Source organism: Clavelina lepadiformis, chromosome 4, assembly GCF_947623445.1.
Source record: "Clavelina lepadiformis chromosome 4, kaClaLepa1.1, whole genome shotgun sequence".
Lineage (NCBI taxonomy): Eukaryota > Metazoa > Chordata > Ascidiacea > Aplousobranchia > Clavelinidae > Clavelina > Clavelina lepadiformis.
The window spans coordinates 19,309,554-19,337,134 of NC_135243.1; the positions used below are offsets into that span (position 1 = coordinate 19,309,554).

At 36.0% G+C, this 27,581-nt stretch overlaps 2 protein-coding genes and 9 non-coding genes across 16 annotated transcripts; 1 reads left to right on the forward strand and 10 right to left on the reverse strand.

Moving 5' to 3' along the window:
• The first annotated feature begins 1,793 nt into the window (after positions 1–1,793).
• LOC143452775 (AN1-type zinc finger protein 6-like) lies at positions 1,794–13,308 on the forward strand. 4 transcript variants are annotated; one of them, XM_076953865.1, is made up of 7 exons: positions 1,794–1,880; positions 2,143–2,280; positions 9,243–9,392; positions 9,953–9,992; positions 10,656–10,731; positions 11,302–11,410; positions 12,136–13,308. In XM_076953865.1, the coding sequence occupies exons 2-7, from the start codon at positions 2,208–2,210 to the stop codon at positions 12,282–12,284; spliced, it is 597 nt and encodes a 198-aa protein (XP_076809980.1). In that variant the 5' UTR covers positions 1,794–1,880; positions 2,143–2,207; the 3' UTR covers positions 12,285–13,308. The 4 variants fall into 4 exon arrangements, with proteins under 4 accessions (XP_076809980.1, XP_076809981.1, XP_076809984.1 ...); XM_076953866.1 differs by having other exon boundaries at positions 10,659–10,731; XM_076953869.1 differs by lacking the exons at positions 1,794–1,880; positions 2,143–2,280 and adding an exon at positions 6,174–6,330.
• Positions 13,309–13,394: 86 nt separating this feature from the next.
• Positions 13,395–18,399, reverse strand: LOC143452773 (uncharacterized). Of its 3 annotated transcripts, XM_076953862.1 has the most exons (9): positions 18,243–18,399; positions 17,072–17,265; positions 16,813–16,856; positions 16,379–16,476; positions 16,143–16,281; positions 15,119–15,249; positions 14,425–14,574; positions 14,262–14,309; positions 13,397–14,137 (listed from the first exon to the last, which is right to left on the reverse strand). In XM_076953862.1, the coding sequence occupies exons 1-9, from the start codon at positions 18,324–18,326 to the stop codon at positions 14,060–14,062; spliced, it is 966 nt and encodes a 321-aa protein (XP_076809977.1). In that variant the 5' UTR covers positions 18,327–18,399; the 3' UTR covers positions 13,397–14,059. The 3 variants fall into 3 exon arrangements, with proteins under 3 accessions (XP_076809978.1, XP_076809977.1, XP_076809979.1); XM_076953863.1 differs by lacking the exon at positions 14,262–14,309 and having other exon boundaries at positions 13,395–14,137; XM_076953864.1 differs by lacking the exon at positions 13,397–14,137 and having other exon boundaries at positions 14,262–14,365.
• Positions 18,400–21,811: 3,412 nt separating this feature from the next.
• Positions 21,812–21,883, reverse strand: Trnae-cuc (transfer RNA glutamic acid (anticodon CUC)). Its single transcript has one exon. It is a non-coding gene; the product is annotated as a tRNA-Glu (tRNA).
• Positions 21,884–22,231: 348 nt separating this feature from the next.
• Positions 22,232–22,303, reverse strand: Trnae-cuc (transfer RNA glutamic acid (anticodon CUC)). The gene has a single exon. It is a non-coding gene; the product is annotated as a tRNA-Glu (tRNA).
• Positions 22,304–22,650: 347 nt separating this feature from the next.
• Trnae-cuc (transfer RNA glutamic acid (anticodon CUC)) lies at positions 22,651–22,722 on the reverse strand. Its single transcript has one exon. It is a non-coding gene; the product is annotated as a tRNA-Glu (tRNA).
• Positions 22,723–24,130: 1,408 nt separating this feature from the next.
• Trnae-cuc (transfer RNA glutamic acid (anticodon CUC)) lies at positions 24,131–24,202 on the reverse strand. Its single transcript has one exon. It is a non-coding gene; the product is annotated as a tRNA-Glu (tRNA).
• A 1,185-nt stretch (positions 24,203–25,387) lies between these two features.
• Trnae-cuc (transfer RNA glutamic acid (anticodon CUC)) lies at positions 25,388–25,459 on the reverse strand. Its single transcript has one exon. It is a non-coding gene; the product is annotated as a tRNA-Glu (tRNA).
• Positions 25,460–25,806: 347 nt separating this feature from the next.
• On the reverse strand, positions 25,807–25,878 carry Trnae-cuc (transfer RNA glutamic acid (anticodon CUC)). Its single transcript has one exon. It is a non-coding gene; the product is annotated as a tRNA-Glu (tRNA).
• Positions 25,879–26,225: 347 nt separating this feature from the next.
• Trnae-cuc (transfer RNA glutamic acid (anticodon CUC)) lies at positions 26,226–26,297 on the reverse strand. The gene has a single exon. It is a non-coding gene; the product is annotated as a tRNA-Glu (tRNA).
• Positions 26,298–26,644: 347 nt separating this feature from the next.
• Positions 26,645–26,717, reverse strand: Trnae-cuc (transfer RNA glutamic acid (anticodon CUC)). Its single transcript has one exon. It is a non-coding gene; the product is annotated as a tRNA-Glu (tRNA).
• A 347-nt stretch (positions 26,718–27,064) lies between these two features.
• Positions 27,065–27,136, reverse strand: Trnae-cuc (transfer RNA glutamic acid (anticodon CUC)). The gene has a single exon. It is a non-coding gene; the product is annotated as a tRNA-Glu (tRNA).
• Positions 27,137–27,581: the final 445 nt, after the last annotated feature.

Below are 27,581 nucleotides of genomic sequence, written 5' to 3' on the forward strand. Positions count from 1 at the left end.
AAAGACAAGTAGTAAAACGCAACGTAACGTAGACGATTTAAAGCCATAACAGTTTCCAGTAATTTAAAACTTATCTTTAGCCAAATATTGTCAGGAAATAACTAAAATAAAGCATCTGCAGTGAAGGAGATCGATAAAATCTAATGCTGTACCATAAATCTAAAGCTCTCGCGAATCAAAACCGGTAAAACTGTAACAAATCTCAACCTGTCTGTGAGTGATTAGGCTACAGTAAACTCAAAACAACCAAAAGATAAAATAGTAGCCTAAGTAATTGCACAGGATTTATCTATAAGCTAAGGTGTGACTGTAGCGTGGAAACTGCAGCTTCCTTGTAAACTGATAAGTATTGCTGAGAAAATCATCAAATTTTTAGTGGCACCTTGTTTTTGATGTTGATACTCGGGTGTAAGGAAAAAAATAATCCATGATGGAACATTGCCCCGATCGGTTATATTTATTCTCACCACTCGATCGGAGTTTTTAGGAGATTAACCTAAATGACGAGGCAGTCAGACCTCTTAGACTTAATAAAAATCACGACGATTTTACAAAAGCTCTATTGAGTCTAGAGTAGATAACCTCAACGCAATGTGCCTCGCACCAATTTTTCCATAAAAGCTGAAGTCAAAAGTAATCCAAGACACTAGAGTGACTGGTCAAAAAGATTTAGCACGTCAAGCGATGCACAAACCATGGATAACAACGAGTAATCACGAGCAGGGCCGGCCTTAGGCCAATGCGAACTATGCGACTACTTAGCTTCAAAACCAAAATAACAATTTAACTTTTATTTAGCGCAAATCACAGAAGCGTTATTTCTCAATTTGTTTTCGAAAGAGAATACTTTAGTGAAAATATATCACAAAGCAAAGCTTTGATGGAAGCTGTTTTGCAAAGAGCTGATGTTTGATTTATTTTTATTACTGTTGTTATTAAAAATCAGCAAGGGGCTCCGCAGTCATTTCTAGCATTGAGCCCCGCGCTTGCTTAGGTCGGCTTTGGTTACAACTTACCAGAACAACAAGTTTTTTTCAGCTTATTTAAATCAACAGAAAAAGAAAATGCAAGAACAACTTATAAACGAGTTCGTTCATAACAACAACGTTGACAACATCTTAACAAACTTCCGCCAATGGCACAATGAAGGTCAAAACCATGAGGTAAATGTGCTATGTATGGACATTATAGCGGCCATGCTAACTTGTATAGCATGTAAAGTAAACATGTTAAGTAGCCTATAGCGTTGTAAGTTTCCAGAGCAGCTCATTCAATTTGATGCAAGTCCTTACACGCCAACAAATACCATACAATGTTGTCGAAAAAAGACCAGATGTTGCAGTTTGCTATACACTGTAACCTTCACACAACATCAACAATTTGACATAGCGGAATCCAACAGATAACCAAACTACACACGAGTAGCTTAAAAACGTCAATAACATGTTCTCCTAAAAATTCGATGATTTTCTGCGCAGTCCATGTCAGTTTACAAGGAACCTGCAGTTTCCACGCCACAGTCATACCTTTGCTTATAGACAAACCCTGTGCAATTACTTAGGCTACTGTTTTATCATTTGGTTATTTGTAGTGTGTCGATGGTTTACGTTTGAATCGTAACAAAATGGAAAGGGATATGACAAAAACTGTTTCGCATGCTTTGCTTAGTTTTGTGATACATTTACGTAGGTCCTTATACGCATGTTACGCAACAAAAACCGCCCATTCAACGTCACAATGCACTCATAAAATTTCTAAAACGAGCTTTTCAGCTATTTAATTCGTTACTTGTACTTTAAATAAGGTATAAATAATTAGACTCGTATAAGTTTTATAACAAAAATCTTGAGAAGCTGAAATGAAAGGAACTTTAATAGAAAGTAAGTAGGTCTACGTTTTGTTATTGCTGAAATTTTGTGGACCTAAAGAATATGCCCTCATGTATTGTCCCAACAAGTTGATGGCAAAATCGCAAAGGGTATCGCCAGGCCAACATTTTAACAGTTAAACTTAGAAATGATTTAGAAAGACACGCATTTTCAATCGTAAAACTCTCTCGTGCTTTTTAACTGACTGGCAGTACTACTATCTAATGTAGCTGCTGTGGTTTAAACTAATCAAACCATATTTTCAAATTTCCAGCAAAGTCAAGTTTTCAATGTTTCTGAAAGCAGGGTCTGCTACTAAATAAATAAAATATAAAAAAAATGAAGAGAGGTCCAACTGAAGACGCAGACAGCAAACCAAGAAAACGTTCGCGAGAAAGTGTAGCTGTGGAAGGTGAGAAATAATTAACTTGACTGGAATCATATGTGAACGCCTAAGGCTGTTTTTGCGAAAACTATTGTACTGTCAAGTGATTTTTAAGACGAAAATTATCAAGCTGTGTACATGTAACAGTATTTCGGGACTGTTACTTTCTTACCTGCTGAGGTTACACTTTATTGTTTTCGTTTGCTTCATGTAGTCTCAAACGCAAGACTTTTACATGAGACCCGAGGGTAATTAGAGTGTAGGTATCGTTCTCGTACTTCGAAAGCGTGTATACAGTATTTGATTTTTTTGAGACGCCGGATGCGATCTTTTGTGGCTTTGGTTTTCGCTTGAAGCTTTTCTAAACGAACGTACAAAACTGTATTCATATTGTCTTAGAATTTTAACGGTAGTATGTCTTTTCGTATAATTTTGTTAATATTAATTCGACCGAGTAATAAAACGCCTCTACTACACCTTTTCTTCTGAGCACTGTTTAGATTGGAACGTAAGTCTGTACACTTGTACAGAACTTTAAATGATATTATTGCCGTTAACGACTTATTATTTTGAAATACACTACTCGGGCTAATTTTTTGTTTCTTTCAGTTAAGGCAAGAAAAACTGGCTAGACTCTGGTAAGATACGAACACAGTCTGCCTTAATTAAAAACAGCTTATTTAAAACGTAATTTTCAAAATTGTACAGCTTGGAAGCACGGCACGACATCTTTAGCCTAAACCGGTAATCACGCGCTAAATGACGTGAGTACACGGTAAACTCGTGACGAACTAAATATATGGATGGTCTACGTTATGTGACGCAGTTATTACAACACTGATGCAACGCTATGAAGCAATTGTAGCAGGAAGTGAGGCTTGACATAACGAAATACTAAGAGGAAGTTAAATTTCACCAAACGATTTCCACTACTTCAGTCTGACGTCTTTCACTCAAAACTGCACCACTAAGCATTTATAACAACTTCGGCCAACTTTTCATATCCTTCCACCATTTTCTGTATATTAGACTACATAAACCTGAACCCGCATCTGATTCTAATTTGTTAATCAGGTTTGATGGTTCGTGGATTTTTTTCAAAGTTCGCAATTATTTTATGAACAAGATCGGTTAAATGTATAATTAATTCATCACAAAAGTAATGTGATCATTGTGATGTAACCGTCTTACTCTCATAGTATAATTAGCTGAATAAATATTTGGAAATAAAATTTGTCTAATATAACTTGGTGAGAATTGAAATGGCTTTAATTTTCAAAATTGGTGCAATAGCCACAAGTACAGGAATACTCATATTGTATTGAGAAAACTTATTTGTTTCAGACTTTGCAACAGTCAATTGTCTAATAGAAATTGTGGAAAACTTGTGTATCACCAAACAACCTGGTTTAGTGAAGAAATGGTGAATAGGTAACGGTAAGGAATACCAAAGATCCAACCAAAAGCGGACGAAATAGACGTACATTTCCTAATTCTAACAACAGTCTGAATTGTCAGTTTTTTCAGGCAGTAGTCTCATGTAGCTGTCGCCCAAACATTGTCTTCATACTCCTACTAAGCTAACGCATTCTGGTCAACTGTAAAATTAATGCCTTGCTAGCTAACTGACGGTGATTATGATATAAAAGGTACACTCAATTAGTTTTGAGAAGGTTTAATACAATTTTATGATTCATCGTAAGATTTATTATTTAAACTTGACGTCATAAGACTTAAGTCACTTTTTCGCTGAATAGTTTATTCGTGAGATAGACGAAGCATTTTCTAGTTCCTACGCAAAGGTAAAGTCCGTTTGCCTCTGTTCCAGCTTAGGGAGAAACTACTTTTCAACAAGTGACGGTTCTGCGTAATAACGCAACGTCGTAACTGAGAAACAGGGAAAATTCTCGTTGTTTGTCGCCCAGACATCAGTACATTTATCATCGATTTAGCTTTAACAGTATTTGACAACTTGTATCAACGTTTAGTGTATCATTCTGATATAAATTAACTTTTATAGCTTATTAATGATTTATTACGAATTTTAAAGTTCTTGTAATGGCAAAACTTAGAAGAAATTAACTTGTTTTCTCTATTAGTTACGGCTGCGATGACTCCTACAAAATGACGCTAAGTGACGTTTTCTGTATTGTGACGTCACCTGATAACGGACTGAAGGTTGGGCCATTCAACAAAGAACTAGCCTAGCTGTTAAGTAAAAGGTTGTTTGGCCCTTTGGGGTGGTGCTTGCTGTATGTGCAAGGAAAGGCAGAAAAGTTTTTTTCAGTGCCTCTTGTTGTGCTCGATTTTTGTGCTTGTATGTAGCCTAGTCAAATGTCCGAAATAGGCCTACCGCTAGCCTGCTGTATGCTGAAGTTAAAACCGGTATCCAACATTCTGATTTCTGTTTTGCCACTAAGCTAGGCTTTGTTTTAGCCAGTAGAAGTAGAATATTTGGCAGGTTAGAAATACTACCCTAAAGTGTTACTCCTAAGGTAAAGTAAGTTAGATCACCACAACGTCTTAGAAGTACCACAGGTCTACGTTCCTAAGACTGTTAGGTTAAGTCCAGGTTATAAGCCTAATTATAGACAGGTGTATTGGATCTGTTGCTCAACGTTTAAAATTTAAAAAAATGAGTTAAATTAAGTTATTTTTCAACTAAAGTTAACAGTAAGCATAGTAATAAGTTCAGTCTTGACGTCTAAATTTTGAAAATACGGTTCCAGCTTACTCAGAATGAATAACTGGGTCTAGGCCTAGCGCAGAAATACACAACCACAAGATGCCTTTGCATACTAGACCCCAGCTACTCAAATTGTGACATCATCTGGTTGTGCACTTCGGCACTAGACCCGATTACCCTTACAACATATATAATTTAAGAAGTGGCAGTGCTGCCACTTACCTGTAAGACTTAAGATTTTATGGGTGGCCTGTAAAGGTTTCTTTAAGTTATGTTCATCTCTTACACCTACAGAAGCTTGTATTGTGGGTTAAAAAGAGTTATACCAAAAAAAATCTGACCAGCATCAGTTTTTTTACCATGGGATCAAAGCTAAAAAATAAGACTAACAAAAAATCCTGTAACCAATAAACACCCAAACGCATTAAACTATAATTTACAGAGTTATAATGTACATTTTGTGCATATAGCTTTTTGCCACGGAACTGCAACGTAATTGGCTATTCGTGTTTTAAAGAATATACACTTTCAGAATAAGTTACACCCTATAGTGGAAACAAGAAAGTGTGACACCAGCTTGCATGGCGTTTATCAACATGCACACTGAGTGTTTTACTCATCACGCCAATAAATAAAGAGAAGTTAGTTGTTTGGATGCCACTTTATAATAAACAACCAAAGAATTAAGACTCTATTGTATGCCATCATGCAAGACTTTTCATATTTGCTTGCACGATTTCTTGTCCAAACCTGTCATACTCTTCATGTGGAGTTACCCCGGTGTTGCCCAATATTCATTACCCCTATGCCTGTGATCTCTAGCTTCTAGGTATATTATACAAACTTTTCGTATAACAACTTTTATATTAGGTCACCACTTCTTAAGCTAATTAAATGGAATTCTTCAGCAACTCAGTTTAATGACCATAATGGCACATTGTGTTTATAGTTGGATTGTCCCTGCACTTATCAGTTTCTTGTTAAGTTGTTCAGGCTTCTTATGTGTCTTGTATATTATAATAACATAATGATACTTGTTGATTATTGAATATGATTAATTCAGAGCTAACTCTATCTCACAGTTCATCAATTTTGCCTTAGTTATTTTCTAATCCAAACTTCTATTAACAACAACTCTTCACTAAAGCCTGGCTGAAAGGCTGTATGTTAAAGTGCAAGTGCTGTCAGTATTGTTGGAAAAGTTATAACTGGTATATGTATATATAGGTCATTTTTACTCCAGGAAAGGTTAAGATCTTGACATGGAAAGAGTACAATAACTCAATTCATTTCAATTTTTGGTATCTAAATCTACATCCTCAGAGTAAGAGCAGTATTTACATAGCTTCAGCAATGATTCTGGAATGAAAGGAATCAAGGCTTGATTTCTGGTTAGCAAGCTTGTCTATATGTATTTTTGATTGTTGTTTTTTATAGTGTTGAATGTTCACTAGAACCACTAAATGGGAGCAAGCAATTTTAATACCCTTGCCAAGGATATTATATACTGTATTTTCTTGAATAGAAACCGCCCTTGATTAGAAGCCGCCCTCGAATAGAATCCGCACAAAACGTTCAAAAATAAAAGATAGTAGCCGCGGTTTCTATTCAAGAAAATATGGTATACAACAGTAGCCAGGCTGGTGAATAAACATGGCTTAGTAGCATCATTTCTAACTAAAAATTTTGGTATCGAACTGACTATTTGTGAAAGCAGCATACAAATGATGATCATTTGATTTATCCATAATATGTACTATTACGCAAATGGCTACTTCACTGCTAAATACTTAACTTGGCCTATAGTTAAAGCTACATGGCTGAGTTAGTAGCTCTAAAAGTTTGTGTTTAGATATGATGGTTATTTCAGAGTTAGATTTAGATTAGGACATGATTTACGGTAGTTAAATTGATGTTCAAGTGCCAAAACAAGTTGACCTTAAAATTAAAGAAGAGTTGTTAGTATCTTTACTAGGTCAAAGAATTTTATATTGTCAAAAGCATTACCAGGGTCCAGGGGTTATTGTTGGTGAATGTCTTTCTCTGGAAGTTGTTTGTCTTGTGATGAAGTATCAGCTATGGTTTTGTTAACTAGTGGACGTTGGTATATATTAACATTGTGACACAAATAGATGAGTGTGTCAAATTTTTTGGTATTTGTGTTGGTTTGTATGAACCCAAGTAACTTTGTCTCGGCTTTCTGGTGTTTATCACGTGCAGTTAAGTTAACTGATTATTATCTTTTGTGAGATTTGAATAGATCAGTTTTGCGGTTGAAGCAATACCAAAATGCATCAGAATGCGCCTTCCTATCAGTGTATCGTATATATAGGTTTGATGTATTTAATAGTTGTAGTTTACTCTAGTATGTATATACAGTATGTTAGGGTTTGGAATTGTTTTCAATTAGATCAAAACGCTTTCTTGTTAATATTCTTTAACTATTTTTTGATGGTTTTTAATGATTGTTTGTGAAGCAGAACTTTTACTTTCTGAAACATAAATTGCTAGAGAGGTTTATTTTCACAAAAATATGTTTGTCATACTGTGAAATAAATATATATAATTTATATACAGCTTTTTAATTAATGGGAGTGGCTTACTGAGTCAACTTGCTGACAAGATGCTTTGTTTTTATTTTGACCATCAATGCTAAAGCATAGCAACATGTAAACATGTTTATCATTATGCATCTTCCTCTGTCAGCAAAACATTTTAAACTAATTGTTCCAAGCATCTGTTACAGGTTGTATTTAAGAAGTATATATATACCAGTAACTGTCAGTTGTTCTCCGTTAGCTCAATGCACTCGCTCACAATAATAGTCTTTGTGCTTGCGCTCATTGGACAACTTTTAAAGATAAGAACAGAGGTCAAATATACTAATGGTGGCAGTATCTAGCAAACTATCAGTACATGTTTAGTGCAAGTCCTCTTCAGTATAAATAGATTGTTGATCATTTTATTTATTGCAAAAAGAAAATAACCTATAACGAATCGTAGATTGGCCTGTTTTTATTTCAGTGTTAACAATATATTGTTCATTAGTTTAGCTAGGTTTGCTCAATTGTATATACTATACAGCGACAAATCTATATATATAATATATACGCTTAAAAGAAACTTTGTCTGGGAACTTGTGTTCATTGTTTTATTTTCTGGGAGTTTCTGCATTTCTACAGTGTTTTAATTACATTACCTACCAAGGTAAGTTTTATTCAGCATTTTTTGCCATCTTAGCCTAGATGTTTTTTGTGCCTAATTTGAAATCTTCATAACAAATAACTTACCTGTATAATGTTATGGTATGTGCAGTATATATGTATATTAGCTAGTTAACTTTACCTCACAAACTTAACTATATATAAGTTCAGTAAATGGATATGTATATAATTAAGTTTGTAAATTTTGAGGTAGAGGACATGAATCACAGCTAGCGTAACCAAGAAAAACACAAACTTCTCTTGTTTTGAAATCCTTATTTCAATTGCATTAGTTGTATTTACAATTTATACATATAAATGTATAGATATATTTGTTTTTATTGTAGCCATAAGGAGGAAGAGGTAAACATAATAGACCCAACTTTTTTGTAGCCTGGTTATTGAAATGTCAATATGTCATTCCATTATGATTTTTAACTCTGCATAATTTTTCCTGTACCTTGCAATTTTTTGGTTTGGTGTGAATGTATTTGATTTGGATGAACTCGATAGTCCAAACTGTATTATGTCATTTTTCAATGGTAAATAAAAAAGCATACATATTGCCAAGCAGCTCACCTTGCATTGAATGAGTTAACTTGTTGTATTTGACTTCATATTTTTTCTTGGTGTTATCATGTATGAAAGAAAAGATATTGCAGAACAAATAACTACATAACAAACAACTTGACTTAAATTAATTGTGTTGCAATGCAATGTTTTCTCAACCATTGTGAGACAGCTAGAGAACTGCTGTAGTTGATATTGTACATACTGATAGGCCAGCCAAACAAGATTTCACCATCAAGTGTTTAAGTTTACTCTGCTTGTGTTTAGCATATTTACAAGCTGCCTATTTTGGCTGGGGTGATATAACTATGGAATTGCATGTTTGTTGATTCATGTTTTAACAACTTCTGAGTTACCTTGTCTGGGTAACTATATATATATATATATATATATATATATATATATATATATACATACTGGAGCTGTTCTTTTAATCTTGTCTAGGCCTATCTATATAATTAGATCTATCTAGCAACTCACTTCTCTTGTTGTAAAGCTTGATGTTGATTTCAAGAACTCTGTTTTCATAGACATGGAAGGGACTAGTCAGTCTAGCCAAGCCCAACGTTGCCGTAATGGCGGCTGTGGCTTTTATGGAAGTTCAAAAAATGATGGCATGTGTTCAAGGTGTTACAAGGAGGTACTACAAAAGAAAAATAATCCAGATCGAATTTCACCAGGTAGGCTGTAGTTCGTTTTTCCTTTGACCTTGTTTGGAATGCTGAGCTTTGGCTGTTGATTCTTCTGTCCAAGGATGTATGGCAGTATTAATTTCCTGTTATCGCAAAAGGAAGCAAATGCGGGTTAAAGTGTTTGTTTTGGGGACTTGCCAACAACTTAGACCAGATCTAAACCTCTGTTTAGTTTAACTATCTCTCTTTCTACAACATACTTTGTTTGAAATGGTTTGGAAATGTTTGACTGAAAATCCTTGACGTTGATATGTGTTGATACTTTAAATAACATTATGAAGTTTCATATAAGTTGTAGTTTTATTGCATTGCCTTTTATGTCTCATATCTGGTTACTTGTTAATCTTACCAGTACTCACAGCTTAAATCAGGTCATTAGTTGTTGCTTCAACCTCTGGTGACCTGTCTGTACTCTCTAACAAGAAATGCTGTATTTCCCTATCTCAGTTATGATGCTTTATAAAGTAACAATAAGAAACACTTCTCAATTAGGACTTTACCTCAATCTAACAGTGCTATTTTTTTATCTAATTTTATTTTATTTCCAGTGAACCACGTGAACACGACGAAGCCAATGGAATTAACTAGGTAAATGATTGCTAACTTTTGAGATATTCAGTGCTATGCAATTATAGCAAGCGAATAGTACAGTTGTATACTTTAATCACACAGCACACGGGAAAAATGTAGTGATTCTTATGTAACAAAATTAATTACTTCCCCTATAACTATTGCCACTCCAAAATTTTTTTTCTCATTTTTTTGGTGGTTTGGAAATTGGATATGAGTGCACTTTATAGAATAATAAACTATTAAGAGCTGAACCACAGTAGTTCTGAATCCAATTTTTGCATTTTTCTAAATCCTGTGGATCAGTTTTTTGCAACTGGCGCAAGCAGTCAATTTCTCACTTCTTACTAAGAACATGTTAATCTGAGGACTTTACACCAAAGAACCAAACTCTGTCAATATCATACATACATTAATTGGACGTTATGCATTGAAACGTATTCATCTAGTTTAGTCCAAGTAAAAATTTAGCAGTAAGCACTTTAATGACTTATGGCATAATCGAACATTTGATGTAAAGTTGGAATACTTCGATGTGATAACAATTTTAAAATAGAAGAAAAAGCGTTGCTAGTTAAGCTTAAAATGAAAATAACTGAATCATTATTGTATGATATATATTACGAGGGATGCCTGTGCATTACATTTAGTGTTAATTAATTGTATAATTTTTATTTTCAGTAGCAGCAGCACCCAACCTATTGCTATTCCTTCTGCTACTAACCCATCTACTGCATTGACATCTCCTTCTCCGCAGGTTGGTAACTTAACTAATTGAGTATTGTACGAGCTGGCAAAGAAAGTTAACATAGAAAAATCTAGATCATTAAGAATTGTACAATCAGCAAGGAATGTAGTAGTTGTAGTAATAATAATATTGTAACCTGTAGTTGTAATAATCAGCGGAGGTTTTTTGAAACTGCAACCAAACAACACCCTAGGGCTAAAAATGCAATCAATATATTGCACAATGGCTATTCAATTCATAAAGATCTGCGCACTGAAGTTTGTTAGGTAGAAATGTTTTTCCAAGATGGGTTTTGCAATGGCTAATGTTCTAAAACACACTGTTTGATTAGATATTTGTTTTTAAGCAGCTAATGTTTCAATACAGTGAATTGCCATTACCCGCGCAGCTTGTTCGATAAGATTTTTGTTCATAATAGACCATTATTTGAACACAATAAAGAACAATTTGCCTGCACAGGAACTCAAATTTGATCTACTAAAGTTAACTAAATGGTGGCTGGATTTATTATCCAGGTATTCTAATGCAATTTTTACTGCACAGGATTAATTGAAGATTTTTCTGCTTGCTTATTATTAGAACTTGAGCTCAGATGAAGCAAGTACCTCAATGGATGACAGTACTGTCTCACCCTCCAAGCCTAAAAAGAATCGTTGCGCATCTTGTAGGAAACGTCTGGGACTCACCGGTATTTGAGTGTTTTATTAAGTTATCTGTAGAAAATTATATACTGGCTTGGTGCAATCTATACCTTTTGGGCTAATTTATTACTATGAAGCCGTTTACAAATGGGGTATAGCATCCGTGTAACAATTCCGTTTATGCAATTCACCACACTGACACTGTTTGCTCTGTTGGGTTGAGACTAGGCATGGGGTGAATACAGCAAGAAAGTATTCAAATGCGAATATGAATACTTCTATTTTTTATACAAATACATTGCTTTAAAATGTTATCGAATACAAATATTTCATCAATACATTCACGCATACATTGGGTATAAATCAGTCTTAGAATTTCACAGTAATGTATGTTGCTCACAGTGAAATAGTCACTTGCAATACCGTTTTTTTTTTTCGAGTATTACGGGCCCATTACTTTTACAAATATATCGATTGTTGACACTTAACACAAGTGACGGGATTCTGGGCTCCCGGCACAAAGCCCGCAATTGTTGTGTTTCCATTACACAATGTATTCAAGTTTGAATACTTTTCAAACTGTGTTCATTGGAATACAAATACAGTATTCCAATGTCCCAAGCCTGATTAAACTTCACAACTATGTCAGCACTCATAACTGGTTATCTTTGAAGTGAGGTCTATATCAGTGAAAGTGTGTTATGATAATACCTTCGACAGGTCATATGACTTTAATCAGAAAGAAATAACTCTAATTTAATGTTGTTATAAGGTTTCTACTGTCGTTGCGGGAAGATTTTCTGCAGCCTCCATCGCTACTCTGACCAACATGCCTGCGAATTTGATTACAAAGCGGATGCCCAAGCCAAGATCAGAAAAGAAAATCCGGTCGTTGTTGGCGAGAAAATAAACAAAATTTAATTCACTCAAGATACTTTCTTTGTTTTCAATTAACCACTTGACATGCCTAACCGCTGTAATAAAACCTGGACAGACTTTTGCCTGGAAATGTGTTAATTACTTTATTTTGCTCCAATTGCTTCAGGCAAATGTGTTCTTTGCCCATCCTGCTTCTTTTTTTGCTTGAAATCAAAGTTTAGTTATTAGTCAGTTATTTACCCCTTCCCAAAGTTAACTTTATTTATTTGTCTTTCCAATTTGTCATGAACATGCATATGTCGCTGTTGCAATACTGGGAACTAGTTAAAGTACAAGATTTTTTCCTTTTCGCTACATCACTGAATGCATCTGGGTTACTTTTAGTGCATGTGTGATTTTAGGGGGTGTCTGTCTCTTTTATTTTTATTCGCCAACTGAGCTTGGTGTGTATTGCCTGTATAAAGCTTCACACTCAAATTCGTAAGTTTTTGCTTTGTTTTTATTATTATTCTGTCCTGTATCCTCTACAATTTTGATCTGTGGGAACATGTACGTTGTTTGTTTGATGATTCTTTATTCCAGTAATTACCATGGCAGCTAATCGTATTTTATCCTTGGTATCGATGGGTTATGGAAGACGTGCCGCACTCTCAAGTTTGTTGTTCTTTTTAGTGTTAGGCAATCTTTTTAGCTGTTTTTTTCATTTCATGTGCTTGTTTGACCTTCGTTTGGGTTTTGGGCCTCCTCCAAAGCCCACCTCTCCCTTCGGTTCCAAAAAGTACAAGCCTATGGTGTTCACAAGGTTCTTAAACTGCGGGACCTTGCCTTCTATCTCAAATGCTTTCTTACTAGATTTACCATACAATGTGTCAAATACCCAGACACAGGTTTCAGTATTACAGTGACATGATGCGGCACTGTATCCCACTTGCAGGCCATTTATTACCTGAATGTTGACTTGGACTTCACAAGGCCATTGTGACATCAAAATGCATGTACAGTATGTACTGATATGTGTGTACGTTTACAAGATTATGATGAATACAATTTACTGTAGTACAATGTATTAGAGACGCAGCTCTAACTAGCGACAAAACGCGAATATTGCAAAACAAAGCATTGCATTAACAGGCACACCACTGGTGGGCAACGTGTTGTGCCACTACAGGTGTTTTTGAAGATTTTCAATCTCTTCAAGGGCAAAGGTTATATTTATCAACACAACCTTTATACTGTAGTTCTGTAGTGAATGCTGTTTCTGTGTAGAAACACTTTCGGCTAAAATACAGCTCATCTGCATCATAACCTCGCTCCACTGTCATTCCATTTACTATAACTAAGACAAGTCATTCACCAGTGCATTATATTTTCAACTTTTCGTGCTTTGATAAATCAGAATTTACATAACAGACAGTGAAGTGCTAAAAGTATTCGGATGATACGGAGTAAACACAAACATGATTACGCCCATGACCGTATAGTAATTTGCCACTAAAAGGTACTAGCTGAACACAGACAAACAAGGCAAGTCTAAAGACATTACAGGTGTCCACACTAAAACGTAGGACGGACGGACCAAGCTGAAACCCTACAAAATGCATTCTGTTCTAGCATTGCATTGAACATAATAAAAATATTTTCTAAACAACTAAATCTCATGTTAAGGATTTCGCCTACATGGTAGCTACAAAAAGCAAATAGTATGAACATATTTTAATCTCTTGCATCATCTAGCGACTAGCAAATATTACTGCAAAAAGCTTGCAAGACGGCAGTAACTTGATAATTCCTTTGGTATTTTTGGTTGCTCACAAACATTACTGTGGTGCTGATCCTGATGCAATAAGGCTTCCAGATGACGAAAAAAGACAAGTTTGTGATATGTCGGTCAGTGCCTGCAAAAGAAAAACGTGCTTTTTGATTTAATATTTTAATAAAATGAATTACATGACGCTTTCTTCAATTACATAACTCAATTTTTCTCCAGACACCCAATAACCAAAATCACAGCAAACTCACAGGATAGATTTTCGTACATTCCCCTGATATAACATTCCACACTCGAACCTGTACGTAGTTGATGATGGTTAATTCTGTAACCCTCTTAATATCCATGCTAATTTCTAAAATGGTTTTAATTAAAACACATCGGCGTCTACTGCTTACGCGATAGTTCACTCACAGTGTCATCATCAGCAGTGGATGCCAATTCAATCGAATTTATGGAAAAATTTACGGCTTTAATCCAACCACTGTGTCCCGTTAATTTCTTTAACAAGTTCCCACGAAAAGGATCCCACAGACAAACCGTACGATCCCAGGAACCCGACGCCTGAAAAAAAGGCAATACGTTTGACATAATTATGTATCATATTGTCTGCTTTAATACACTATTTTGTATAATCGATAAAAAATTTATGTAATATCTTAAAGTTATCTCCTGTTTTACACCTGTTATCTGGTCTTTGGCTGTTCAATAAGACTGCTGTCATTGTTCGAGACTGCAATTCTAAGCTCTCCAGTATGAAGCTTCTAATATCATTCGCTGCAAAATGCTACTGTTTCTAAAACTATCTGCTCAATTTAAAGAGAGCTAATTCAAGTTTCATATCCAGGACCTGGAAGTATTTTGAATTACTGTATATATAATGCTTATGTTTACAAACGGAATGAAAAGAAAGTTTGAAAAATTTCAGGATGCTATAATATTGCTTTTATAAACAGTTTTACTAAAACTACAGCAGATATATTTACTAAATTTTTCAAGAACCAAGTATGGTAATGTTTTCATATATTCTCCAATAAAGAAACTACAGCGACTTAACTTCATTATATGCATATTATTTCTGACGATAATTTATAATAGTTCTGCTTACCAACAATCCGGCAATTGAGAAAGCAACAGTGCTCACATTCCCTGTATGCCCTTTCATGGAAATTACATAAACATCACATCCTGGTGCCTTCTCGTATCGACGTAACATCCATTTGGATTTCTCACTGGTATCTTGAAGAAGGCAAGTTCACAGTTACTGATCAATCAAGACCAATTTTCAGTATATGACATAACAAGCCAATATGTAAAATATCTTTAGACTGAGGTATTCCAACATTCATTCAACATTATTAGTTTATGAAAAGCATGTCAAAAAGCTTTCTTTTAAGTATAGATGCATTAAGGTATCGTTTAAACACCAATGCAAGATAAACAGTAATCTAAATCTATATGACTTGATCAATATTGTGAGAAGAGCATGAAAATAGGTGGCTCATAATCCATTCATACAGTTATTAATGCAACTGTGTAACACAAAATTATTGCATAGTTATTGAGTTGCAGACATTGTTTCAAACTGTTTTTCAAACGATTTGGGTTTCTAACCAAAATATAGTTCTAAAGACAATTGTTGTGTTTGCTAAAGTAACAGTTGAGCGTAGTAAGTATTTCACATAAAGGTGCATGCACATTTTTGGCATACAGTGATACTTTTAAAATAACCAGGTTGAAATACTGTGCTGCTCATAAAGGCTCTAATATATAGTATACATGCTAGCAAGTAGCAAAAAATGTATTAAATTTTCTAGTACATTCTACATACATACGGTAAAATATACTGCATATATGTAGAAATAAGATACTACATTGTATACTAAGAAATATGTACATATACTGAGTATGATATATGTACATTTTTCTTTGATTTTGAATATATAATATTAATCAGCAGTAGGGCCGATTCTATCCACATCATTTGCGCAAAATAAAAGACTCGAATTAGAAATTCAGTTAAAGGTACAATGATAGTTGAATCAACTTGGGATCCTGTGTGTGTGGCGGTGTCTTCATCAGCAAAATCGCAATCAGCTCACATTTTATACTTAAAATAAGATCTGTACTACCTTTTAGAGTAGGCTTTAATTTCCACACCTTCACAAGAAAATCCCAGCCACCACTTGCTATAAACGTTCCACAGGAAGAAAATACACAGGACTTCACACAATCACTGTGTCCCACCAAGCAATGGAGAATAACACCACTCTAAGAAATAATTGCTCATGGTAGTTTTGTATTGAGATATCCGTACTGTACCATTACTATACAATGTACTGGAAGAATAGATATTAATGTATTATACCTTAACATCCCAAATGTTTAAAGTTTTGTCCCACGATGCAGAACACAGAGTGGCATCATCCGGTGAAAAACAAACTTTTTCTACGCTTCTACTGTGCCCTGGGTCAAAAATTTTCGATTGAAGTACCTTTAGCCTACCTTACAGTATATGTATTTTTTATGTGTTAGCTTTTATAAAACACAGCAAATGAGATAATATCATATACTTCGCTTTGGCACTAAAATGCACTATCTTATTATAAGTTATTAACAAACTTGTCACTTGCTAATCAAACTTAATCTCAAGTTTTGCTACATAAAATAGAAGATCAAACAAAAAATATGTATGACTGGTATAACTGGAGAATTTTTACATATATAGTAAATATTTCAGTTGGTATTATTTCCTAATATGGTAATTAAAGATAGAATTATAATATAGTTGTTGGATCTCACCACTTAATACTTTTAAACACTCTGAAGTCGAAGTCTCCCAAAGTCTACAAAATGTGAAAATAAATTAAATGCAAAATACAGTAGTCGTACCATAACTACCCTATGCAAAAGTTAGCATGTCATTTTGAAAGAAAACGTTGAGTGGACTAGTACTATATACGATAATATTTCAAACCAATTTAAGACACTATTTAAACTTTAAATCGATTTTTTATTTCCTTTGAAACAATGGGTTCAATTAACATCTCATAAATCTTACCTTACAGTAGAGTCATGCGATCCACTGGCAACTAGCTTATTATTGGAAGAAAAAACACATGAATTTACTGGGCCCTGGTGACCAATTAATTCACACAACTTGCTTCTCTTTAAAACGTTCCATATGATTAATCTTGAGTCGTCAGCAGCAGTGACTAACAATTGATAATCTGGTGATAACGTGCAAGAATTAACCTAGAGAGTTAAAAGAAATATTTTATTTTTATTTATCTTACAAATACAAGAGTAGAGCATTTTCGAAGGTTATTTAAACTATCAAAATATTGTTTGAAAAGACGTTTAAGTTTTGCCTGCACAATCTTCATTTTCGAAACAGGATGAAATAAAACAATGGTACTGTAGCAGCACCAGGGTAGAAACAAAATGTTGCATAGGGCTCAAATCATTTCTACGAAGTGTTAATATCAAATGTTTTGACAGAAGGCTTAGTAGTAGCATATATATATATATATAGTTTGAATACGATTAAAAATTTAATAAGATGAGTACTGATTAAGGTGATATTTTAACTTGTCTTTGTTTCGGTTAGGTAGTTGGCTAGAAAAATTGGCACTTTGATTTTTAAATGAATACAAAATGTGTTTGGCTTTAAAAAATACTTAAACGGACTAGGTTTAAAATTTTTCTAGTTAACACGTATATTAATTTTCATCGTTTTAGTGTAAATAGTCCACCAAATGCAGTTATAATTAACCTTCTTTTTCGCATGTTGAAGTTTTTGCACGCCATTTGGAATGCCAATAATAAATCAATTTTATTTTGTTTTAACAGCGTTAGCTTTTTACTAGTTATTCCCAGAAGTATGAATTTCTGAGGAGGCTGCAATTGCAGCATTGTAACTAATATCTCAATTCAGCTAGAAATACAAAATTTTGCAATCAGGAGGCACGTTGTTTGGGCACTATCCAACTTTGTTTTTACAGTTTGAATCGATTCAAAAAAAAAGTTTCGGTTAAATGCACAGTTTCCATATAGAGTGGGGCTATATGTCCATAATTGGGCCAATAAAATCTATTGATATATAAAATAAGATATTTAAAAAGCTGGTCACCAAAACTGACATGCAACCAAGAATCAGTTAGCAGAAACATCATCTAAAAATAAAAGTTATAGCCTTTAAAGTGAATTAAACATATTTTAACCATCATCACCTCTCCTTTATGGCCCCGAAAAATGGCTAGAGATATATCAATTGTGTTTTCATCATCATTTGAATGTCCATCGTAAACATCCATTTCATTTCATCTCAAATTAAGCTACCAAGGGTTTCTTTAACATTCAAACTGAACTAAATATTAAGTAGACAGGATTTAAAACATAGCAGGTATACATCATGTGTCACCAATTGCAAAACTGATATAAACTTAAAGTGTCTTTAGAACGGACTGCTTATTATCGGGCATAATATATTGTAGCTCATTTGTTCTTTAGAGTTTACAAAGCTATCGAATTATCGAAAATTAGCCTTAAAATTCTGTTTTCATATTGTATGAGAATTTCCGTACAACCCAATACCAGTCAGTGCCTGGCACTTTGCTAGCTTTCATAAGGTTTTACAGGCGGGTGTTTTTAAGATTAAATGATATGATATCCCAATCATTATCCTCGGACTGAAGAAAGTCTTAGCATGATTCAAACTCGGTATCTTGATTCCTCATCACTCGAGCTCCGGTTATACGAAGCTGGTCTGTGTGCAAATTCCGACATATAATTAAATTTAAAGTTTGTTTTAATTTGTTTTATTTTAATTAGGCTGTAGGTTAGGTCTACATTTTTATGCTATATTCTAACTACCCGAGTCCAAAATTGAAAACATGTTAATCTCAAATATAGAACAGGAGCATGGTTTTCGCCTTGCTCAAGAGAATTACAAAGTTAGTGCCGCTGGGTAAGGAACATGGTGTGTCCTTACGGTAAGAGTTAAGTAGCAGAAAGCTGGGGCCTAATATACACGTGCACAACCAGACGACGTCATAATTTAAGTAACTGGTGTCTATTTTACCAAACCATCCTGTGGTTGTGCACTTGTACACTAGACCCGAAACTGCAAGTAGCCTACTGGCCCCCTGACAATCCTACGACCCCAAAATAGGACTGTAGCAACAAGTACCGTCAACCGGCTAGTAGGAGATCATATTTTAAAGCCTATAAACAGGGACAGGGTAACGAATATGGTAGCCTACCATCCTGGTGCCCAATCCACTACCATACAGGTACAAAAAAGAGAGGCCTACGCTACAGTTACAACAAAAAGTTGTATCAATGGAACAGTATGATTAAAATTCAATTACTGTACCAATTTTACCAAATATTAATTCAGACTAGGCTTACTAAACTTCCGGGAAATAAAGTTAATTGAGCAGAAAAGGCGAAAAGCAGCCGCAAATCTGACAGGCATATCTAGTAGCTGTACTTGATGTCATGACAATGCGTTTTGCCGCCACCTAGAGTAAATAAGAAACATGTCAGAAGACTACAGAAACTTGTCCCGGATGGTGCAAACTTGATCAGGGCAATATGACGAAGGGATTTGGCATGACTAGGCGTAAGTTTGTCGACGAAAAGACTTGGAGATTACCATCGGGTTCAATAAAAACTTACAAAGAGGAAAATTAAACTAAAAAATTTTGTTTCTACAGTCTGCCTGAGAAAGTCACGTATTTCTCCCGATTATTCAATAATAATTCTTATTAAAAAAAATCAGGATAGGTCCCTGAAAAGGAAATTTTTGCTTTTCAGACAAAACGTTTTAAAGAAATAAGCGTTTCTGTTCATTTCCAAAGAGGAATGTGTCACTATACTTTACAAAAAGAAGGCACTTAAAACAAGAATTTCCAAGTTGCTGGAAAAAGTTCCAAAACGGTAAAAATTTCAAACCCGGTACCGTATTGAAATTTGCTACAATCGTTGCTTAACCTGTACCCAGAAATGCAATTGAGACATTTAGATCTTCAGTCTGATGATTTCCAAACTGAGCTATCGAAACAAGACTTGGTCAAATCCTACAAAGCTCTCAACTGCGATATTCACGTTATTAGTTTGACGCACTAAACAACTGAACTAATCAGCCTCGTTAATTAAGTGTCCAAAATAATGATTGTCAGAAATTTCACCATTTTAAAATGGTTGAAATGTTTGCCATTTTGAAGCATTTCCCAGCGACTTGAGCGTTCTTGTTGCAAAAGTTTATTTGTGTAAGTTCATGAATCTATTTGTGTGAGTTATCACGACGTACACCTCCCTGTTAATGAACAACAACCCTTAGATCTTAAAAAGGTTATTGGTCAAGAAAAGAAAAATTTATATGTTAGACCCAAATCATGAAATGTTTTTCAAGCTTATTTAAAATGCATGCATTAACCGAGAATCGAATTCGGGCTTGACGCGTGGAAGGCGAAAAATCAACCTCTGAAACATCAATGCATGCACTTTCCCAGAGTGCAAAAAAATCCGAGACGCCTGGGAGAGAGCCAGAAATCCTAACCACTACACCATCTGAAAGCGGCGAACGTCATATCTTTGGTACAAGTTGTCATGATTAATATAAAGTGAATGATTTATTTTCATCTACCCGCAAACATTAGACCTTCATTCAAATGAATTATAGATGCAAGCTTTGATCAAAGCCGAGCTTTAAACAGAAACATTGGCGTTATCAGCACAAGGATGTAACCAACTGAGTTAATCGATTTTGTTTGTTAAATGTCGCCATTAGACCATCTGTGAGCGGTAAACGCCCTATCTTTGGACCAGTGAATAAAAGGCAATATTTTCACAATATTTAAACGTTGGAAATTTTTGACATTTTGAAGCATTTTCTAGCAACTTGGGAATTCTTGTTTCAAAAATCTATTTGTGTAAGTTTTTCACGACGCATTTCTCCCTGTAAATAAAAAACAACCCTTAGTCCTTCCAAAACTTGTTTTTTAAGAAATCGAAAATTTCTATTTCAGGGACTAATAATAATGAAAGCACTTATTCCAGGGAATTTAAAATTAATGCATTGACAGGTAAGCGAATTCGGGCTTGCCGCGAGTCCGGCGTTAATTCTACCACTGAACCATCATTGCATGTACTTTCCCAGACCGGGAATCGAACCCGGGCCGCCTGGGTGAGAGGCCAGGAATCCTGACCACTAGACCATCTGGAGGCTACGAAAGTCGTGTCTTTGGTCCAGTGAATAAAATGCGAAAACTTCACCATTCTTGAACGTTGAACATTTTACCATTTTGAAGTATTTTCTAGCAACTTGGGAATTCTTGTTTTAAGAGTCTATTTGTGTGAGTTTATCACGACGTATTCCTCCCTGTAAAATAACAACAACCCTTAGTCCTTCCAAAACTTGTTTTTTAGGAAATCAAAAATTTCTCATTTGGGGACTAACTTAATCATGAAAATATTTTTTCCAGCTAAATCAAAATTTATGCGTTGACATGTTAGCGAATTCGGGCTGGCTGCGAGGCCGGCGTTAATTCTACCACTGAACTGTAAGAGTCTATTTGTGTGAGTTTATCACGACGTATTCCTCCCTGTAAAATAACAACAACCCTTAGTCCTTCCAAAACTTGTTTTTTAGGAAATCGAAAATTTCTCTTTTGGGGACTAATCATGAAAATATTTTTTCCAGCTAATTCAAAAGTAATGCATTGACAGGTAAGCGATTTCGAGCTGGCTGCGAGGCCGGCGTTAATTCTACCACTGAAGCAACATTGCATGCACTTTCCCAGACCGGGAATCGGACCCGGGCCGCCTGGGTGAGAGCCAGGAATCCTGACCACTAGACCATCTGGGAGCTACGACAGTCGTGTCTTTGGTCCATTCAATAAAATGCGAAAACTTCACCATTCTTAAACTTTGAAAATTTTACCATTTTGAAGTATTTTCTAGCAACTTGGGAATTCTTGTTTCAAGAGTCTATTTGTGTGAGTTTATCACGACGTATTCCTCCCTGTAAGATAACAACAACCCTTAATCCTTCCAAAACTTGTTTATTAGGAAATCGAAAATTTCTCTTTTTTAGGACTAACAATGAAAATATTTTTTCCAGCTAATTCAAAATCAATGCATTGATAGGTAAGCGAATTCGGGCTGGCTTCGAGGCCGGCGTTAATTCTACCACTGAACCAACATTGCATGCACTTTCCCAGACCGGGAATCGAACCCGGGCCGCCTGGGTGAGAGCCAGGAATCCTGACCACTAGACCATCTGGGAGCTACGAAAGTCGTATCTTTGGTCCATTCAATAAAATGCGAAAACTTCACCATTCTTAAACGTTGAAAATTTTACCATTTTGAAGCATTTTCTAGCAACTTGGGAATTCTTGTTTCAAAAGTCTATTTGTGTGAGTTTATCACGACGTATTCCTCCCTGTAAAATAACAACAACCCTTAGTCCTTCCAAAACTTGTTTTTTAGGAAATCGAAAATTTCTCTTTTGGGGACTAATCATGAAAATATATTTTCCAGCTAATTTAAAATTAATGCATTGACATGTAAGCGAATTCGGGCTGGCTTCGAGGCCGGCGTTAATTCTACCACTGAACCAACATTGCATGCACTTTCCCAGACCGGGAATCGAACCCGGGCCGCCTGGGTGAGAGCCAGTAATCTTGACCACTAGACCATCTGGGAACTACGAAAGTCGTATCTTTGGTCCAGTCAATAATATGCGAAAACTTCACCGTTCTTAAACGTTGAAAATTTTACCATTTTGAAGCATTTTCTAGCAACTTGGGCATTCTTGTTTCAAGAGTCTATTTGTGTGAGTTTATCACGACATATTCCTCCCTGTAAAATAACAACAACCCTTAGTCCTTCCAAAACTTGTTTTTTAGGAAATCGAAAATTTCTCTTTTGGGGACTAATCATAAAAATATTTTTTCCAGCTAATTTAAAATTAATGCATTGACAGGTAAGCGAATTCGGGCTGGCTGCGAGGCCGGCGTTAATTCTACCACTGAACCAACATTGCATGCACTTTCCCAGACCGGAAAGCGAACCCGGGCCGCCTGGGTGAGAACCACTAATCCTGACCACTAGACCATCTGGGAACTACGAAAGTCGTATCTTTGGTCCAGTGAATAAAATCCGAAAACTTCACCAATCTTAAACGTTGAAAATTTTACCAGTTTCAAGTATTTTCTAGCAACTTGGGAATTCTTGTTTCAACAGTCTATTTGTGTGAGTTTATCACGACATATTCCTCCCTGTAAAATAACAACAACCCTTAGTCCTTCCAAAACTTGTTTTTTAGGAAATCGAAAATTTCTCTTTTGGGGACTAATCATAAAAATATTTTTTCCAGCTAATTTAAAATTAATGCATTGACAGGTAAGCGAATTCGGGCTGGCTGCGAGGCCGGCGTTAATTCTACCACTGAACCAACATTGCATGCACTTTCCCAGACCGGAAAGCGAACCCGGGCCGCCTGGGTGAGAACCACTAATCCTGACCACTAGACCATCTGGGAACTACGAAAGTCGTATCTTTGGTCCAGTGAATAAAATCCGAAAACTTCACCAATCTTAAACGTTGAAAATTTTACCATTTTGAAGTATTTTCTAGCAACTTGGGAATTCTTGTTTTAACAGTCTATTTGTGTGAGTTTATCACGACGTATTCCTCCCTGTAAAATAACAACAACCCTTAGTCCTTCCAAAACTTGTTTTTTAGGAAATCAAAAATTTCTCATTTGGGGACTAACTTAATCATGAAAATATTTTTTCCAGCTAAATCAAAATTTATGCGTTGACATGTTAGCGAATTCGGGCTGGCTGCGAGGCCGGCGTTAATTCTACCACTGAACTGTAAGAGTCTATTTGTGTGAGTTTATCACGACGTATTCCTCCCTGTAAAATAACAACAACCCTTAGTCCTTCCAAAACTTGTTTTTTAGGAAATCGAAAATTTCTCTTTTGGGGACTAATCATGAAAATATTTTTTCCAGCTAATTCAAAAGTAATGCATTGACAGGTAAGCGATTTCGAGCTGGCTGCGAAGCCGGCGTTAATTCTACCACTGAACCAACATTGCATGCACTTTCCCAGACCGGGAATCGGACCCGGGCCGCCTGGGTGAGAGCCAGGAATCCTGACCACTAGACCATCTGGGAGCTACGAAAGTCGTGTCTTTGGTCAATTCAATAAAATGCGAAAACTTCACCATTCTTAAACGTTGAAAATTTTACCATTTTGAAGTATTTTCTAGCAACTTGGGAATTCTTGTTTCAAGAGTCTATTTGTGTGAGTCTATCACGACATATTCCTCCCTGTAAAATAACAACAACCCTTAGTCCTTCCAAAACTTGTTTTTTAAGTAATCGAAAATTTCTCTTTTTTAGGACTAACAATGAAAATATTTTTTCCAGCTAATTCAAAATTAATGCATTGTTAGGTAAGCGAATTCGGGCTGGCTGCGAAGCCGGCGTTAATTCTAACACTGAACCAACATTGCATGCACTTTTCCAGACTGGGAAGCGAACCCGGGCCGCCTGGGTGAGAACCAGTAATCCTGACCACTAGACCATCTGGGAACTACGAAAGTCGTATCTTTGGTCCAGTCAATAATGTGCGAAAACTTCACCAATCTTAAACGTTGAAAATTTTACCATTTTGAAGTATTTTCTAGCAACTTGGGAATTCTTGTTTCAACAGTCTATTTGTGTGAGTTTATCACGACGTATTCCTCCCTGTAAAATAACAACAACCCTTAGTCCTTCCAAAACTTGTTTTTTAGAAATCGAAAATTTCTCTTTTGGGGACTAATCATGAAAATATTTTTTCCAGCTAATTCAAAAGTAATGCATTGACAGGTAAGCGATTTCGAGCTGGCTGCGAGGCCGGCGTTAATTCTACCACTGATGCAACATTGCATGCACTTTCCCAGACCGGGAATCGGATCCGGGCCGCCTGGGTGAGAGCCAGGAATCCTGCCCACTAGACCATCTGGGAGCTACGACAGTCGTGTCTTTGGTCCAGTGAATAATATGACAAAACTTCACCATTCTTAAACGTTGAAAATTTTACCATTTTGAAGCATTTTCTAGCAACTTGGGAATTCTTGTTTCAAGAGTCTATTTGTGTGAGTTTATCACGACATATTCCTCCCTGTAAAATAACAACAACCCTTAGTCCTTCCAAAACTTGTTTTTTAGGAAATCGAAAATTTCTCTTTTGGGGACTAATCATGAAAATATTTTTTCCAGCTAATTTAAAATTAATGCATTGACAGGTAAGCGAATTCGGGCTGGCTGCGAGGCCGGCGTTAACTCTAACACTGAACCAACATTGCATGCACTTTCCCAGACCGGGAATCGAACCCGGGCCGCCTGGGTGAGAGCCAGGAATCCTGACCACTAGACCATCTGGGAGCTACGACAGTCGTGTCTTTGGTCCAGTGAATAATATGCGAAAACTTCACCATTCTTAAACGTTGAAAATTTTACCATTTTGAAGCATTTTCTAGCAACTTGGGAATTCTTGTTTCAAGAGTCTATTTGTGTGAGTTTATCACGACGTATTCCTCCCTGTGAAATAACAACAACCTTTAGTCCTTCCAAAACTTGTTTTTTAGGAAATCGAAAATTTCTCTTTTGGGGACTAATCATGAAAATATATTTTCCAGCTAATTTAAAATTAATGCATTGACATGTTAGCGAATTCGGGCTGGCTGCGAAGCCGGCGTTAATTCTACCACTGAACCAACATTGCATGCACTTTCCCAGACCGGGAAGCGAACCCGGGCCGCCTGGGTGAGAACCAGTAATCCTGACCACTAGACCATCTGGGAACTACGAAAGTCGTATCTTTGGTCCAGTCAATAATGTGCGAAAACTTCACCAATCTTAAACGTTGAAAATTTTACCATTTTGAAGTATTTTCTAGCAACTTGGGAATTCTTGTTTCAAGAGTCTATTTGTGTGAGTTTATCACGACGTATTCCTCCCTGTAAAATAACAACAACCCTTAGTCCTTCCAAAACTTGTTTTTTAGGAAATCGAAAATTTCTCTTTTGGGGACTAATCATGAAAATATTTTTTCCAGCTAATTTAAAATTAATGCATTGACAGGTAAGCGAATTCGAGCTGGCTGCGAAGCCGGCGTTAATTCTACCACTGAACCAACATTGCATGCACTTTCCCAGACCGGGAATCGGACCCGGGCCGCCTGGGTGAGAGCCAGGAATCCTGACCACTAGACCATCTGGGAGCTACGAAAGTCGTATCTTTGGTCCATTCAATAAAATGCGAAAACTTCACCATTCTTAAACGTTGAAAATTTACCATTTTGAAGTATTTTCTAGCAACTTGGGAATTCTTGTTTCAAGAGTCTATTTGTGTGAGTTTATCACGACATATTCCTCCCTGTAAAATAACAACAACCCTTAGTCCTTCCAAAACTTGTTTTTTAGGAAATCGAAAATATCTCTTTTTTAGTACTAACAATGAAAATATTTTTTCCACCTAATTCAAAATTAATGCATTGATAGGTAAGCGATTTCGAGCTGGCTGCGAAGCCGGCGTTAATTCTAACACTGAACCAACATTGCATGCACTTTCCCCAGACCGGGAATCGAACCCGGGCCGCCTGGGTGAGAGCCAGGAATCCTGACCACTAGACCATCTGGGAACTACGAAAGTCGTGTCTTTGGTCCAGTGAATAATATGCGAAAACTTCACCATTCTTAAACGTTGAAAATTTTACCATTTTGAAGCATTTTCTAGCAACTTGGGAATTCTTGTTTCAAAAGTCTATTTGTGTGAGTTTATCACGACGTATTCCTCCCTGTAAAATAACAACAACCCTTAGTCCTTCCAAAACTTTTTTTTTAGGAAATCGAAAATTTCTCTTTTGGGGACTAATAATGAAAATATTTTTTCCAGCTAATTTAAAATTAATGCATTGACAGGTAAGCGAATTCGGGCAGGCTGCGAGGCCGGCGTTAATTCTAACACTGAACCAACATTGCATGCACTTTCCCAGACTGGGAATCGAACCCGGGACGCCTGGGTGAGAGCCAGGAATCCTGACCACTAGACCATCTGGGAACTACGAAAGTCGTATCTTTGGTCCAGTGAATAAAATGCGAAAACTTCACCATTCTTAAACGTTGAAAATTTTACTATTTTGAAGCATTTTCAAGCAACTTGGGCATTCTTGTTTCAAAAGTCTATTTGTGTGAGTTTATCACAACGTATTCCTCCCTGTAAAATAACAACAACCCTTAGTCCTTCCAAAACTTGTTTTTTAGGAAATCGAAAATTTCTCTTTTGGGGACTAATAATGAAAATATTTTTTCCAGCTAATTTAAAATTAATGCATTGACATGTAAGCGAATTCGGGCTGGCTGCGAGGCCGGCGTTAATTCTACCACTGAACCAACATTGCATGCACTTTTCCAGACCGGGAAGCGAACCCGGGCCGCCTGGGTGAGAACCAGTAATCCTGACCACTAGACCATCTGGGAACTACGAAAGTCGTATCTTTGGTCCA

Excerpts from the sequence above, each read along its gene's own strand:
- LOC143452775 (XM_076953865.1), top strand. The coding sequence starts at position 2,208 with ATGAAGAGAGGTCCAACTGAAGACGCAGACAGCAAACCAAGAAAACGT. Across the intron at positions 9,993-10,655 it reads AAGCCAATGGAATTAACTAG|TAGCAGCAGCACCCAACCTA; the intron begins GTAAATGATTGC and ends TTTTATTTTCAG. Across the intron at positions 10,732-11,301 it reads TGACATCTCCTTCTCCGCAG|AACTTGAGCTCAGATGAAGC; the intron begins GTTGGTAACTTA and ends GCTTATTATTAG.
- LOC143452773 (XM_076953862.1), bottom strand. The coding sequence starts at position 18,326 with ATGGATGTTTACGATGGACATTCAAATGATGATGAAAACACAATTGAT. Across the intron at positions 15,250-16,142 it reads ATTAAAGCCTACTCTAAAAG|ATACCAGTGAGAAATCCAAA; the intron begins GTAGTACAGATC and ends GCCTTCTTCAAG. Across the intron at positions 14,310-14,424 it reads CCACTGCTGATGATGACACT|GTTCGAGTGTGGAATGTTAT; the intron begins GTGAGTGAACTA and ends AACTACGTACAG.